This window comes from Moschus berezovskii, chromosome 5 (genome assembly GCF_049115385.1).
Source record: "Moschus berezovskii isolate FMDL1 chromosome 5, NW_MosBer_1.0, whole genome shotgun sequence".
Classification (NCBI taxonomy): Eukaryota; Metazoa; Chordata; class Mammalia; order Artiodactyla; family Moschidae; genus Moschus; species Moschus berezovskii.
The window spans coordinates 70044239-70057834 of NC_142464.1; the positions used below are offsets into that span (position 1 = coordinate 70044239).

A 13596-nucleotide genomic window follows, 5' to 3' on the forward strand; every position below is an offset into this window, starting at 1 on the left:
TCCCCATTTTAGGGAAATTTTCAACTATTATCTCCTCAAGTATTCTCTCATGGTCTTTCTTTTTGTCTTCTTCTTCTGGGACTCCTATGATTCGAATGTTGGGGCGTTTAATATTGTCCCATATGTCTCTAATATTGTTCTCATTTTTTAAAATTCTTTTTTCTTTTTCCGTCTCTGTTTCATTTATTTCTACAATTCTATCTTCTAGCTCGCTTATCCTGTCTTCTGCCTCCATTATTCTACTGTTTGTGCCCTCGAGAGTGTTTCTGATCTCATCTATTGTATTATTCGTTATATATTGACTCTTTTTTATTTCCTCTAATTCCTTATTGAACATTTCTTCCATCTTCTCAATCCTTTTCTCCAGTTTATTTATCTGTAACTCCATTTTGCTTTCCAGATTTTGAAGCATTTTCACAATTAAAATTCGAAATTCTTTATCGGGTAGGTTCCCTATATCTTCCTCTTTTGTTTGTGTTGGTGGGCATTTATCCTGTTCCTTTACTTGCTGGGTATTTCTCTGCCTCTTCATCTTGCTTATATTGCTGTGTTCGGGGTGGCCTTTCCGTCTTCTGGCAGTTTGTGGAGTTCTCTTTATTATGTAGTTACCTCGTTGTGTGTGGGGTTGGATGGGTGACTTGTCAAGGTTCCCTGGTTAGGGAAGCTTGAGTCGATGTTCTGGTGGGTGGAGCTCGATTTCTTCTCTATGGTGTGCAATGAAGTGTCCAGTAATGAGTTTGAGATGTCAGTGGGTTTGGGGTGGCTTTGCGCAGCCTGTATATTGAAGCTCAGTGCTATTCTCCTGTGTTGCTGGATAGCTTGCGTAGTTTGTCTTTCACTGAAACCCTTGGGTGGCGCCTGGTTTCAGTGTATGTATGGAGGCATTTGATGAGTGCCTATCAATTAATGTTCTCTGGAACAGGAGATCTCTTTTGTTCTCAGGATTTGGCCTTAAGCCTCTGCCTCTGGTTTTCAGTCTTATTCTTGTAGTAGGCTCAAGGCTTCTCCCTCTGTTACTTCCAAGGCAGTTTCTTCTGTTGAAAAAGCTCTTCTGTTTTCTGGTCTCCTCAGTGTCTAATTCCCGTCCTGACACCAGGATGCGGTGGTGGACACTTCACTCCCCCTTCCGCCCCCGGCTCACCTATTCAGTCCTGCTATGGGAGGGAGGAACAGCTAACAAATATCCATGGCGTCTGTGGGGAGTGCTCGCGGTCTCTTGGCTACACTGGGAATGCTCCCGCTCGAGGCGTGTGTGCTTTCCCTGTTTATGCTGCTTAGGCTTTAGTTTGCTCTGCTGCGAGCTGTCCGCGGCTGGCGCTGGGTTGCATGCACTTCCCAGGTCTGAGCGGCTCAGGTTCAGGTCCTCGGGTACTCCACAAAGGCGCAGACTTGGATGTGCCTGCGTTTTGTGCCTTCCCCGGTCCGAGCAGCTCAGGTGACCAGGCATTTGGTGAGCGGGGTTGCTGCTGCTCTGTTTTCTGGGAGTACAACCGGCACACTTTCTCTGGCGGATATCGACCGGCCCGAACCCAAGAAGTCCTGGCCAGCAAGGGAGCCTGCCTGCAGCTTGGCACGGGAGGCCTCTCTGGGGCCGCTGCTGCCCCCACCCCTGTGCGGCTGCCCTCCCCGCCGGCGTTGGTGGGGGCTGGGGGATGGACCGCCCTCTGCCAGCTCGCTCAGCTCAGCGCCCCGTTCTGTGGGCGGGGCTGGCAGAGTCCTGGGTTGGGGATTTTCACAGGCTTTTCCCAGCCCTCTCGCCCTTCAGCTGCAACCTCTGCTCTGGTATCTTAAGTTCGAGCCCTCAGTTTGCCCTGGGGCATTCAAGCCTGGTTCTCCCTCTAAGCACAGCCGCCAGTTCTCCCTCTAAGCGCCTGCCAGCGCCTCCCTGCCCAGCCCCCGTCTGCTAGTGAAGGGCGCAGGCGTCTGCCCCGCTTCTCCGGTGAGAGTTTCCTCTGGGCACTTAGTCTGTGAGTTTTAATTATTTATGTCTTTTGTCTCCCAGTTATGCGGCCCTCTGAGATTCCACTCGCCAGTGTTTCCAGGTGTTTGGAAACTTCTCTATTTTTTTTTTTTAAGCCTCCCTTCCCTGGACGGAGCTCCGTCCCTTCCTCTTTTGTCTCTCTTTTTATCTTTTCATCTATTTCCTACCTCCTTTTGTTGACTATGGGCTGCTTTTCTGAGTGCCTGATGTCCTCTGCCGGTATTCAGAAGTTTTTTTGTGGGATTTACTCAGCGTTCAAATATTCTTTTGTTGATTTTGTGGGGGAGAAAGTGGCCACCCCCGTCCTATTCCTCCACCATCTTCCCGTGCGGTGCTCTCCCTTATTTCTTTTGAAGATACCATGTATCTCATTGTCCTCATTTGAACTATTTCCCATCAAAATCCTTATCTGATTAGGATTGAATTGATGTTTCCATCCATTAAGCTTATGCATGGACTGTTATAATTCTTTAGTGAAATATTAACTTATGCTTTATGTTAATATTTATTTCCTAGGCATACTGTATTTTAGCGGGATCATTAGTATCTGAAGGAGGTATGTACTATCCCAGAATTTTGTTATTCTTAATAATCTATAGTTCATTTTTATAGTTTGCTATTAATAATAAATTCTCTTGGTTAAAGAAAACTGTAGAAATAGGAATAAAGTTTTGTCTCCTTTGAGGGAGGAAATTCTTTGTATAATATATGGTGTTGATTCCTGTAATGGATGGGGCCAAATTTGGAAAAGTTTTTTTTGTTCTTGTTCTGAAGTATCATATCATAATGCTCAGAACATTTGAAATGGAGTATAAATACATAATGATATAGTGAGTTTTTAAGAATCAGGCTTTAGTAATGTTAACCAGGGAAGACTGTCCCTTTTTGCAGTACAAGTATTTTTAAGTTTTTGAAAGTTTCAGCTGTAGCAGTAATATGACAGAGAAGTGCTAATACCATGCATGAAACTGCCTTATCTGCTGCCTACTTACAGTGTGTTTACTTCTGAAACATTATCGTTTTCTATTCATTATCCCTTCATCTTTGACAGTCTTGTAAAATGTTGATAATACCACCTGCCTCAAAAGGTTGGGAGTCTCAGAAGTGATTGTGCTTAGTGTGGTACCTGACAACTAATAGTTGTCTAATAAATTAAGGCTGTTTTGATGGTAATGATGTTTAAATTATGGTAGCTAAAAATATGGGATTCATTTTATTATAATGATTAACTGGAGTTCTTGATAATGGCTAGTTTAATATAGAACTTTTCCTTATTGACAGCTCTTAGATAGCATTAAAGCATTGTGCCTATTTATTTATCTTTTGAGATGCCATCTTTAAAGTTTGGAGGCATGAAGTTTCTTCCATCTGATATGAGTGCTTTTCTTTCAGCAACACTTCTTGTTGCTGTAAATGAGCTTCGTAGGAGTGCTCGGGCCAAAGGAATGTCATTTTACAAGTATGGTATGTACTTTAGAAACGTAGGTGTATTATAGCATCATCTTTATTTGCCTAAAATCACCGAGTACTGTTGCTTTGTTCCACATAGATGTGTAAAAAATATATCTCAGTGTCTTCCCTGTGTGGCTCTTATATATTAGCTCTTTTAAAAAGAAAAATGTAGTGTAATTTGAATAGGAGTGCTTTATATTTGGATTTAACTTATGTAGACTTCAGTATTTCTTTGTATGCTTATGTAACTTGAGAAAGTAATTTGACTTTAAATATCAGTTATTGTTAACATTTAAATCAAGTAATTATGTTTATATTGAGCAGTTTTAAAAGTCAGGATCTCATATATTTTTAATTTTTTTCTTTTATGGCCATTGGGCATAACTTGTGGGATTTCAGTTCCCCAGCAAGGGATTTAACCTGGGCCATAGCAATGAAAGCCTATAATCCTAACCACTAGGCCACTAGGGAACTCCCTTTTAATTCAAATTAAGTTAAATTAATGGACATTTTATGTTACCTGATAATATCAAATTAAGATTTCAAAAGTTTCTTTTCTTGTCTCTACCCCAATGATTAAGTAATGGAAAGTCGTGATCCTAGTACAAATGTTATATTACTGGAGGATACTGCAGCAGTGTTGGGAGTGACAATAGCAGCCACTTGTATGGGCCTTACTTCCATAACAGGTAAATATTTCTCGGATTACAGGTGATTTATTTGTACTACTTAAATAATCCTTTAATATGTGGGAATTTTCGTTTATATCATTGAAAAAGTTTAAACCAGTAGTTTGTTAAATGTGAATTTCATACTAACCATTGGTATAAGACAAATAAGATAGTAAAAGTATTCAGATTTCTGACTTAGGAATTTCTCGTAGAAATAAAGAAAGCTGCTAATAGAGCATTTCTGTAATGCTCTAAACCTTTCTAGCTGTGACTTAGTAAATTACACAACTATTCAGAGCTTTTAAGTTCTTAATGTGTAGAGATATTGGTAATATTTGTCCTAATGACCTTACAGTTTTGAGATAGTATATGAGAGAGAACTTTAATAAACTCTTAAGTTTAAAATAAATATACATTGTGGCTCATCCATTTGTCTTTTTCCACTATTAGTGCCAATAATAACTGCTCTTGCTTTCCTGTTTCCTTGATTCTTCGGTTGCTTCCATCCTCATTCTGGCAGCTAGTTAAATGTTTTGAAGGCCAGTGCAGCACAGGTGAATAAGAAGACAGAAAAGCCATTTTATTTTTATTTTCTAAAATAAACGAACCAATTATTACGAAGAAACCCAATTTCTGATGTTGGAATTCTCTTGGAACAGTATTTCCATTCTTCCCTGTTTGTCCTAGCATATTTAAAATAATTTTAGGTAGTGAGCTTCCACCGTTCGGCAGTTAACATAGTCTGAAGTATGAATAGATTTTTCTCATTTTGAATGTGCATATTGAGACTAAATTGGCATTTTCTAATATTCACTATAATCCAAAATATTCCTAAATGTTAATCTTGATTGTTTTTCTAGTTGACCTTACCATTTTAGACACTTTTTAGACATAAATAATTTCTTGCCAAAATGTCAGGCTTAAGGAAAGTATGACTTGATGAATAGGTCAGCTTTTAATAGAGGGGTAGGATGGGATCAGGGGTAGGAGGGAGGTTCATGAGGGAGGGCTATATATATATCATATATATACTTATGTCTAATTCATGTTGTTGTATGGCAGAAACCAATGCAACATTGTAAAGCAATTTTCCTCCAGTTAAAAACAAATTTAAAAAGAAGGTTGAAAAAAAATCAAGATAAAGATCTCTTTCTACCAAGTATGTTTTATTATATCCTTCATTAAAAAGTTTCACCTTAATTTTTACTTAATTACTTAAGTTATTTACATTAAATGACATGCCAGGAAATAAAATATTTTCCAGCTAATAATTCTGTTCATTATTATTGTCATTCAGTTATTAGTAATGTATATTTGAAAATAAAAATAATTAAGTTTAGATTTCTAAAGAGCAGTATTTGATTTGAAACTCTATAATTACAGACTTCCTAATGGATTATATTTTACAAGTGGATCATATTTATAACTTTAGTAGTATAAAATAAGTCATCCCTTTTTAGTGTTATATTTTGACTACATGTTAATAAAACTAATGTAAATTGAGATTTTTTTTTAGTAAAACGTGTATTTTATCAAGCATTAAGGTAGTTAAATTTAATACTGACATTTGATCCATGAAATAAAAGGCTTAATTATAAAAACCTTGCATGTAAAATTTATTATAAAGATTTAAAGTATAATATATATTGATACATTCATAGATAATAAGTCAACTCTTCTTATTGGTTCTGGAAGAGAATAAAGCCCTAATAACCTAAGGCAAACTTTACAATCAGAATCATCGGGAGGGATTGGGAAGGCATAGAATGCTAGACCCCTGCTCCAGATTTCTGATTTAGAAGGTGGAGAAGGAAATGGCAACCCACTCCAGTGTTCTTGCCTGGAGAATCCCAGGGACGGGGAGCCTGGTAGGCTTCCGTCTATGGGGTCGCACAGAGTCGGACACGACTGAAGCGACTTAGCAGCAGCAGCAGCAGCAGAGTGAGAACTGAGAATTTGCATTCCTACCACTACCACGTTATCTAGTGATGCTGATGCTACTACTGGTCATAGGACTGCATTTTGAGAACCACTGCTTTAGGGTAGCCATTTGATGCAAATGAACTTCCTTCCATTTTCTTTCTGCTTTCTTTTTGTGTATCTAAGAACGTTACTACCTATGTATCATTCTTGGCTGAAAGAGAAAGAAGTGCCTCATACATATTTTTTTATATGGCTTAAATCTTTCACAGAACCTTTGTAAGACAAAACACAAAATTTTTTTTGGCTGTTGATCCTACAATTATTTTGTCAACTAGGAAAAGTGCTACCGATATATCAGAAAAGAAATGGACTCTTTATTACTTTAGTATATATATCATGTCTCTAATTTGAAAATGCTCTGAACCTTAACCCATGTAACCAGGTGCAAGTAATGGATCATAAGTAATTAAACTGCATAATATTCTTTATGTAATATGCAGCAAGTTGTAGCATTCTTATTTTGTAGAATAGTAAAACTATCAGGAGAAAGTCATTAAAGGAATTAGGAATGAATTTCAAGTCCCTTGATTTACTAATTCAGGTTCTTTGCTCCCTAAAGCTCATTGAAATAGAACATGTTAATTTACTGACTTCTTATGTGCTTTTATTTAGGCAACCCACTGTATGACAGCCTAGGTTCTTTGGGTGTGGGCACCCTATTAGGCGTGGTCTCAGCATTCCTCATCTACACTAACACAGAAGCACTCTTAGGACGATCCATCCAGCCAGAACAAGTACAACGGCTTACTGAACTCCTGGAGAATGATCCATCAGTAAGGTCAGCTTATTCCAGTGATGCTGTTAAAGTTTAGAGAAATATATTAAGAAATAGAAATGCTTGTTTTATAAATTCTTGCAAAAGAGGTTTTGAATCCCTAGCCTTCAGAACTTTTTGATCTGTTACTTTGCAGCATTGCAACCTTACAAGAAAGCAAGTGAAAGCATTTAGCAAACTCCCTGAGTTTCCTTTTAAATTTTGTATATCTTTAATTTTTCTAATAAGGAACAATTAGAGGATATAATGGGAACAGAAGTTTGCAAAGTATTTGCCTCTTTAATGTGGAACCACTTATATGAAATCTTCATATTTATATTTGCCTTGTATTATAAGTACAAATTGAATATGTATTTTTAAAAATTTATTTGGCTGCACTGGGTCTTAGTTACAGCATGTGAGGTCTAGTTCCCAGACCAGGACTGAACCTGGGCCCCCTGCATTGGGAGCTTGGAGTCTTAGCCACTGGACCACCGGGGAAGTCCCCACAAATTGAATATATTGAACTTAAAAGATTTTTATTCATTGGGATATGACTACCAAATTGGATATAATTTGTACTTTTTTTTTAGTATAGACATCTTATTTTAGCTTATTTTAAATGTTTTCCTTATAATCTTTAAATGATAAAGAGTTGAAGATTTAAGAGATAATCAGAAGAGATAAAGTGTTCTAATAGAACCTAGTGAACTTAAGCAGTTTCAGAGTGAAGGGGAAGGAACAATCCTTTAAAATTCTAATTTTCTAATACTTACCTACATATATATATATATATATATATATTTAAGAATGTGTTTTTCTTGTGTTATAATTAAAATCTTTAAGTTCAGTCCTTTAAGAATGACCTCTATATCTGCATCACTAAAACAAATGAGTATGTGATTACTATATTTATATTCTAAGCCCTACATGTTTATTCTTTAAAAAGTAGTTACCTACTAGATCAAGATTAGAAGTTGAGCGTTTTTAGAATCAATACTAGGCTTAGTGACTTCATGTGAGATTCTCCTTATTAATATCCTTTTCTTGTGATGTCTTTTGTGTACTTTTAGTATCATGGTATTATTGACTTTATAAAATGAGTTGGGAAGTGTTTCCTCTCCTCGTCTTCTAATTTTTTTTAATGAATTTATTAAAAAATTGTTATAATTTCTTCTTTAAATGTTTGGTACAATTCACCAGTGATACCATCTAGGGATGGGCTTTTGCTTGGTTAGTTTTTTGATTACTTGCTCCATCTCTTGTTACACATTTATTAGGATTGTCTGTTTCATCTTGTGTTAGTTTCAGCGGTTTGTATCTTTCTAGAAATTTGTCCATTACTTCTAAGTTATCTAATTTGTTGATACAGCTGTTCCTGGCTTTCCTTTGTATTTCTTTTTCTTTCTTTAGGATTGGTAGTAATGTCTCCTCTTTCATTTCTGATTCTGGTAATTTAAGTGTTGTTGTTTTTTTTTTTTCCTTGGTCAGTCCAGCTAAAGATTTATCAATTTTGTTTATCTTTTCAGAGGACTAACTTTTGGTTTAATTGATTTTCTGTAGTTTTTTCTATTTCTTGAATCCTGCTCTGATCTATATTATTTCCTCCCTTCTGCTTGATTTACATTTAGTGTTGATTTAGGTTTGCTCTTTTTTCAGTGTCTTAAGATGGTACATTAAGTTTTTTTATCTGATATCCATCTTCTTTTTATAATATAGGCTTTTACAGTTATAAATTTCCTTCTAAGTACTGCTTTCACTTCATCCTATCAATTTTATTATATTGTGTCTTCATTTTCATTTCAGTTCAGTTCAGTCGCTCAGTTGTGACCGACTCTTTGTGACCCCATGAATAACAGCACGCCAGCCTCCCTGTCCATCACCAACTCCCGGAGTTCACTCAAACTCATGTCCATCGAGTCGGTGATGCCATCCAGCCATCTCATTCTCCGTCGTCCCCTTCTCCTCCTGCCCCCAATCCTTTCCAGCATCAGAGTCTTTTCCAGTGAGTCAACTCTTCGCATGAGGTGGCCAAAGTATTGGAGTTTCAGCTTTAGTATCAGACCTTCCAATGAACACCCAGGATCGATATCCTTTAGAATGGACTGGTTGGATCTCCTTTCAGTCCAAGGGACTCTCAAGAGTCTTCTCCAGCACCACAGTTCAAAAGCATCAATTCTTTGGTTATCAGCTTTCTTCACAGTCCAACTCTCACATCCATACATGACTACTGGAAAAACCATAGCCTTGACTAGACGGACCTTTGTTGGCAAAGTAATGTCTCTGCTTTTTAATATACTACATAGGTTGGTCATAACTTTCCTTCCAAGGAGTAAGCGTCTTTTAATTTCATGGCTGCAGTCAGCATCCGCAGTGATTTTGGAGCCCCAAAAAAATAAAGTCTGACACTGTTTCCACTGTTTCCCCATCTATTTCCCACGAAGTTGATGGGATCAGATGCCATGACCTTCGTTTTCTGAATGTTGAGCTTTAAGCCAACCTTTTTACTCTCCTCTTTCACTTTCATCAAGAGGCTTTTGAGTTCCTCTTCACTTTCTGCCGTAAGGGTGGTGTCATCTGCTTATCTGAGGTTATTTATATTTCTCCTGGCAATCTTGAGTCCAGCTTGTGCTTCTTCCAGCCCAGCGTTCCTCATGATGTCCTCTGCATATAAGTTAAATAAGCAGGGTGACAATATACAACCTTGATGTACTCCTTTTCCTATTTGGAAACAGTCTGTTGTTCATGGCCAGTTCTAACTGTTGCTTCCTGACCTGCATACAGGTTTCACAAGAAGCAGGTCAGGTGGTCTGGAATTCCCATCTCTTTCAGAATTTTCCACGGTTTATTGTGATCCACACAGTCGAAGGCTTTGGCATAGTCAATAAAGCAGAAATAGATGTTTTTCTGGAACTCTCTTGCTTTCTCCATAATCCAGCGGATGTTGGCAATTCGATCTCTGGTGCCTCTGCCTTTTCTAAAACCTGCTTGAACATCTGGAAGTTCACGGTTCACATATTGCTGAAGCCTGGCCTGGAGAATTTTGAGCATGACTTTACTAGCGTGTGAGATGAGTGCAATTGTGCGGCAGTTTGAGTGTATACTTGCCTTGAGAATCCCATGAACAGTATCAAAAGGCAAAATGATAGGATACTGAATGAGGAATTCCCCAGGTTGGTAGGTGCCCAGTATGCTCCTGGAGATCAGCAGAGAAATATCTCCAGAAAGAATGAACGGATGGAGCCGAAGCAAAACCAATACCCAGTTGTGGATGTGACCAGTGATAGAAGCAAGGTCCAATGCTGTAAAGAGCAATATTGCATAGGAACCTGGAATGTTAGGTCCATGAATCAAGGCAAATTGGAAGTGGTCAAACAGGAGATGGCAAGAGTGAACGTAGACATTCTAGGAATCAGTGAACTAAAATGGACTGGAATGGGTGAATTTAACTCAGATGACCATTATATCTACTACTGTGGGCAGGAATCTCTTAGAAGAAATGGAGTAGCCATCATGGTCAACAAAAGAGTCTGAGATGCAGTACTTGGATGCAATCTCAAAAATGATTGATTTCTGTTCGTTTCCAAGACAAACCATTCAGTATCACAGTAATCCAAGCCTACGCCCGAACCAGTAACGCTGAAGAAGCCGAAGTTGAACGGTTCTATGAAGACCTACAAGACCTTTTAGAACTAACATTCAAGAAAGATGTCCTTTTCATTATAGGGGACTGGAATGCAAAAGTAAGAAGTCAAGAAACACCTGGACTAACAGGCAAATTTGGCCTTGGAGCACGAAATGAAGCAGGGCAAAGGCTAATAGAGTTTTGCCAAGAGAACGCACTGGTCATAGCAAACACCCTCTTCCAACAACACAGGAGAAGACTCTACACATGGACATCACCAGATGGTCAACACCAAAATCAGATTGATTATATTCTTTGCAGCCCAAAACGAGAAAGCTCTATACAGTTAGCAAAAACAAGACCAGGAGCTGACTGTGGCTCAGATCATGAACTCCTTATTGCCAAATTCAGACTTAAATTGAAGAAAGTAGGGAAAACCACTAGACCATTCATTTTCATTTACTTCAAAGTATTTTCTAATTTCACTTCAGATTTCTTCTTTGACCATTGGTTGGTTAGCAGTGTGTGGTTTAATTTCTCAAATGTCTTTGTTATTTCTTATTTCATTCCATTGTGGTTGTCAAGCATTCTTTTTATTGTTTCTGTCCTTTTAAATTTACTGGGCTTTATTTTATAGCCTAACATATGATCTATCTTGGATAGTGTTCTGTGTGTACTTGAGGATGTTTATTCTGCTGTTATAAGGAGTGTTGTGTAGATGTCTGTTAGATTTGGTTGGTTTATAGTGCTCAAGTTCTCTGTTTCTCTGTTGATCCTCTTGCCTTGTTCTCTCCATTATTGAAAGTAGGATATTGAAGTCGCCTATTACTATTGTTGAATTGCCTATTTCTCCTTTCATTTCTGTCAATTTTTACTTCATGTATTTTGGCACCCATTTGTTAGGAATAATGTGTTTATAATTTGCGTATGTTGTTTATAATTAAAGTCTGCAAAAGAACTGTAAATGGAAAGATTGCGACATATTTGAAATTTCCTGAAATAGTGAAGATCTGTAGATTAAATTGTTGGAAAAATACATGTTAGTATTTCAGAAAGTTTATACAGTTTTTAAAGCAGTGTATTAGTTATCTATATTGCTTTGTGACAAATTACCCCAAAACTTTGTGATTTAATACACGTTTATTGCTTCACGGTTTCTATGGGTCAGGAATCTGAGCATGGTTTACCTGGGTCTCCACTCTAGGGTTTCTCACTTATTGCAGTTAAGGTGTTGACTGAGAGATTTCAGTCGTCTCCTGGGGAAGGATCAGCTTCTAAGCTTACTGCCACAGTTATCAACAGAATTTAGTTCCCTTGCCATGTGGAACTCTCCAACATATCAGTTTGCTTAATCAAAGTATGCAGATGGAGAAGACAACAGATATTGAGTGTGGCCAAGATAAAAGTCACAGATCAGTCACCTGATCTTGAAATGACACTTCATTATCTTGCCATATTCTTTTGGTAAGGAGCAAATCACTAGGGGTAGCCTGCATTGAAAGAGAGAGGGTTATACAAGAGCCTGAACACAAGAGGAGAGGATCGCTGGAACCATGATAAACACTGCCTATCACAGTTTTCTATCTGCAGTTAGTTATGTGTAAGAATATAAGGGAAAAGTATATCAGAATATTTTTATTAACTGCTGTTTAATATTAATCAAGTCATGAGTATTTTAAATCGTTTGTTAAGCCTGAGTTAGATACACTTTTCTAAAATGAATAAATTGTATAGCTTCTTAAAAACCTGGACAAGTTCTGTTTCAATTTGGACATATATAACTTTATAAATATTCAGCCATTAATTCTTATTTTCATCTATACATCTTTATTCATATGGATAAAGAATTTTAGACTCATAGTAACTTGCTTAAGATCTCTCAGGTAGATGTTTTAAGAGTACTTGGTACCTCATTTAGGCTTGTTTTCCCAGTAGAAAATCTCAATGTCCTTAGAATTCAGAGGGGTTTTAATTTTCTTATGTATCCTGTAAACAAAAGATGTTATAATGATTACCGTAGAAAGAAAGGATTTTGTCAACAGTGTTCTAGGGGAGATTGAGGATTAGGGCAGGAAGGATGAAAATCAGTTATGCTTGAGCATCTGCTTCCTTTTCTGGAAGGCAGAATGGTATAATGGAAAGGGCACTAGGTTTGGATATCTAAAGATCTCGGGGTGAGTCCTGGCTCTGCCGTTGACCAGATAAATTATCTTAGACAGGTCTCTCATATCCCTCTGGGACTCTCTTATGTATGCCATCTTAATCTACTTTATGAATATCATTGATTAAATGCCTGCTGTGTAATTGGTACCATATTAAGCATTTTATATATCTTGGTTCATTATTTCCCACATCCATCCCGTTCAGTTCAGCTCAGTTGCTCAGTCGTGTCTGACTCTTTGTGACCCCATGGACTAGCACACCAGGCCTCCCCGTCCATCACCAACTCCTGGAGTTTACCCAAACTCATGTCTGTTGAGTCGGTGATGCCATCCAACCATCTCATCCTCTGTCTCCCCTTCTCCTCCTGCCCTCAATCTTTCCCAGCATCAGGGTCTTTTCTAATGAGTCACCTCTTTGCATCAGGTGGCCAAAATATTGGAGTTTCAGCTTCAATATCAGTCCTTCCAATGAACACCCAGGACTGATCTCCTTTAGGATGGACTGGTTGTATCTCCTTGCTGTCCAATGGACCCTCAAGAGGCTTCTCCGACACCATAGTTCAAAAGCATCAGTTCTTCGGCACTCAGCTTTCTTGGTAGTACAACTCTCACATCCATACATGACTCTGGAAAAACCATGGTTTTGACTAGACGGACCTTTGTTGGCAAAGTAATGTCTCTGCTTTTTAATATGCTGTCTAGGTTGGTAATAACTTTCCTTCCAAGGAGTAAGTGCCTTTTAATTTCATGGCTGCAGTCACCATCTGCAGTGATTTTGGAGCCCAGAAAAATAAAGTCAGTCACTGTTTCCATTGTTTCCCCATCTATTTCCCATGAAGTGATGGGACCAGATGCCATTATCTTAGTTTTCTGAATGTTGAGCTTTAAGCCAACGTTTTCATTCTCTTTCACTTTCATCAAGAGGCTCTTTAGTTCTTCCTCACTTTCTGCCATAAGAGTGGTGTCAT

The 13596-nt window shown here is 38.0% G+C and overlaps 1 protein-coding gene across 1 annotated transcript in view; it reads left to right on the forward strand.

The window, feature by feature from the left end:
• The window catches only part of SLC30A9 (solute carrier family 30 member 9), a 100772-nt gene that overhangs the window by 67497 nt on the left and 19679 nt on the right, over positions 1-13596 (forward strand). The window contains exons 12-15 of the mRNA XM_055433949.2: positions 2498-2537; positions 3374-3445; positions 4015-4122; positions 6700-6865. Coding sequence (XP_055289924.2) covers positions 2498-2537; positions 3374-3445; positions 4015-4122; positions 6700-6865 — 386 coding nt within the window. The remainder of the gene's footprint in view (positions 1-2497; positions 2538-3373; positions 3446-4014; positions 4123-6699; positions 6866-13596) is intronic.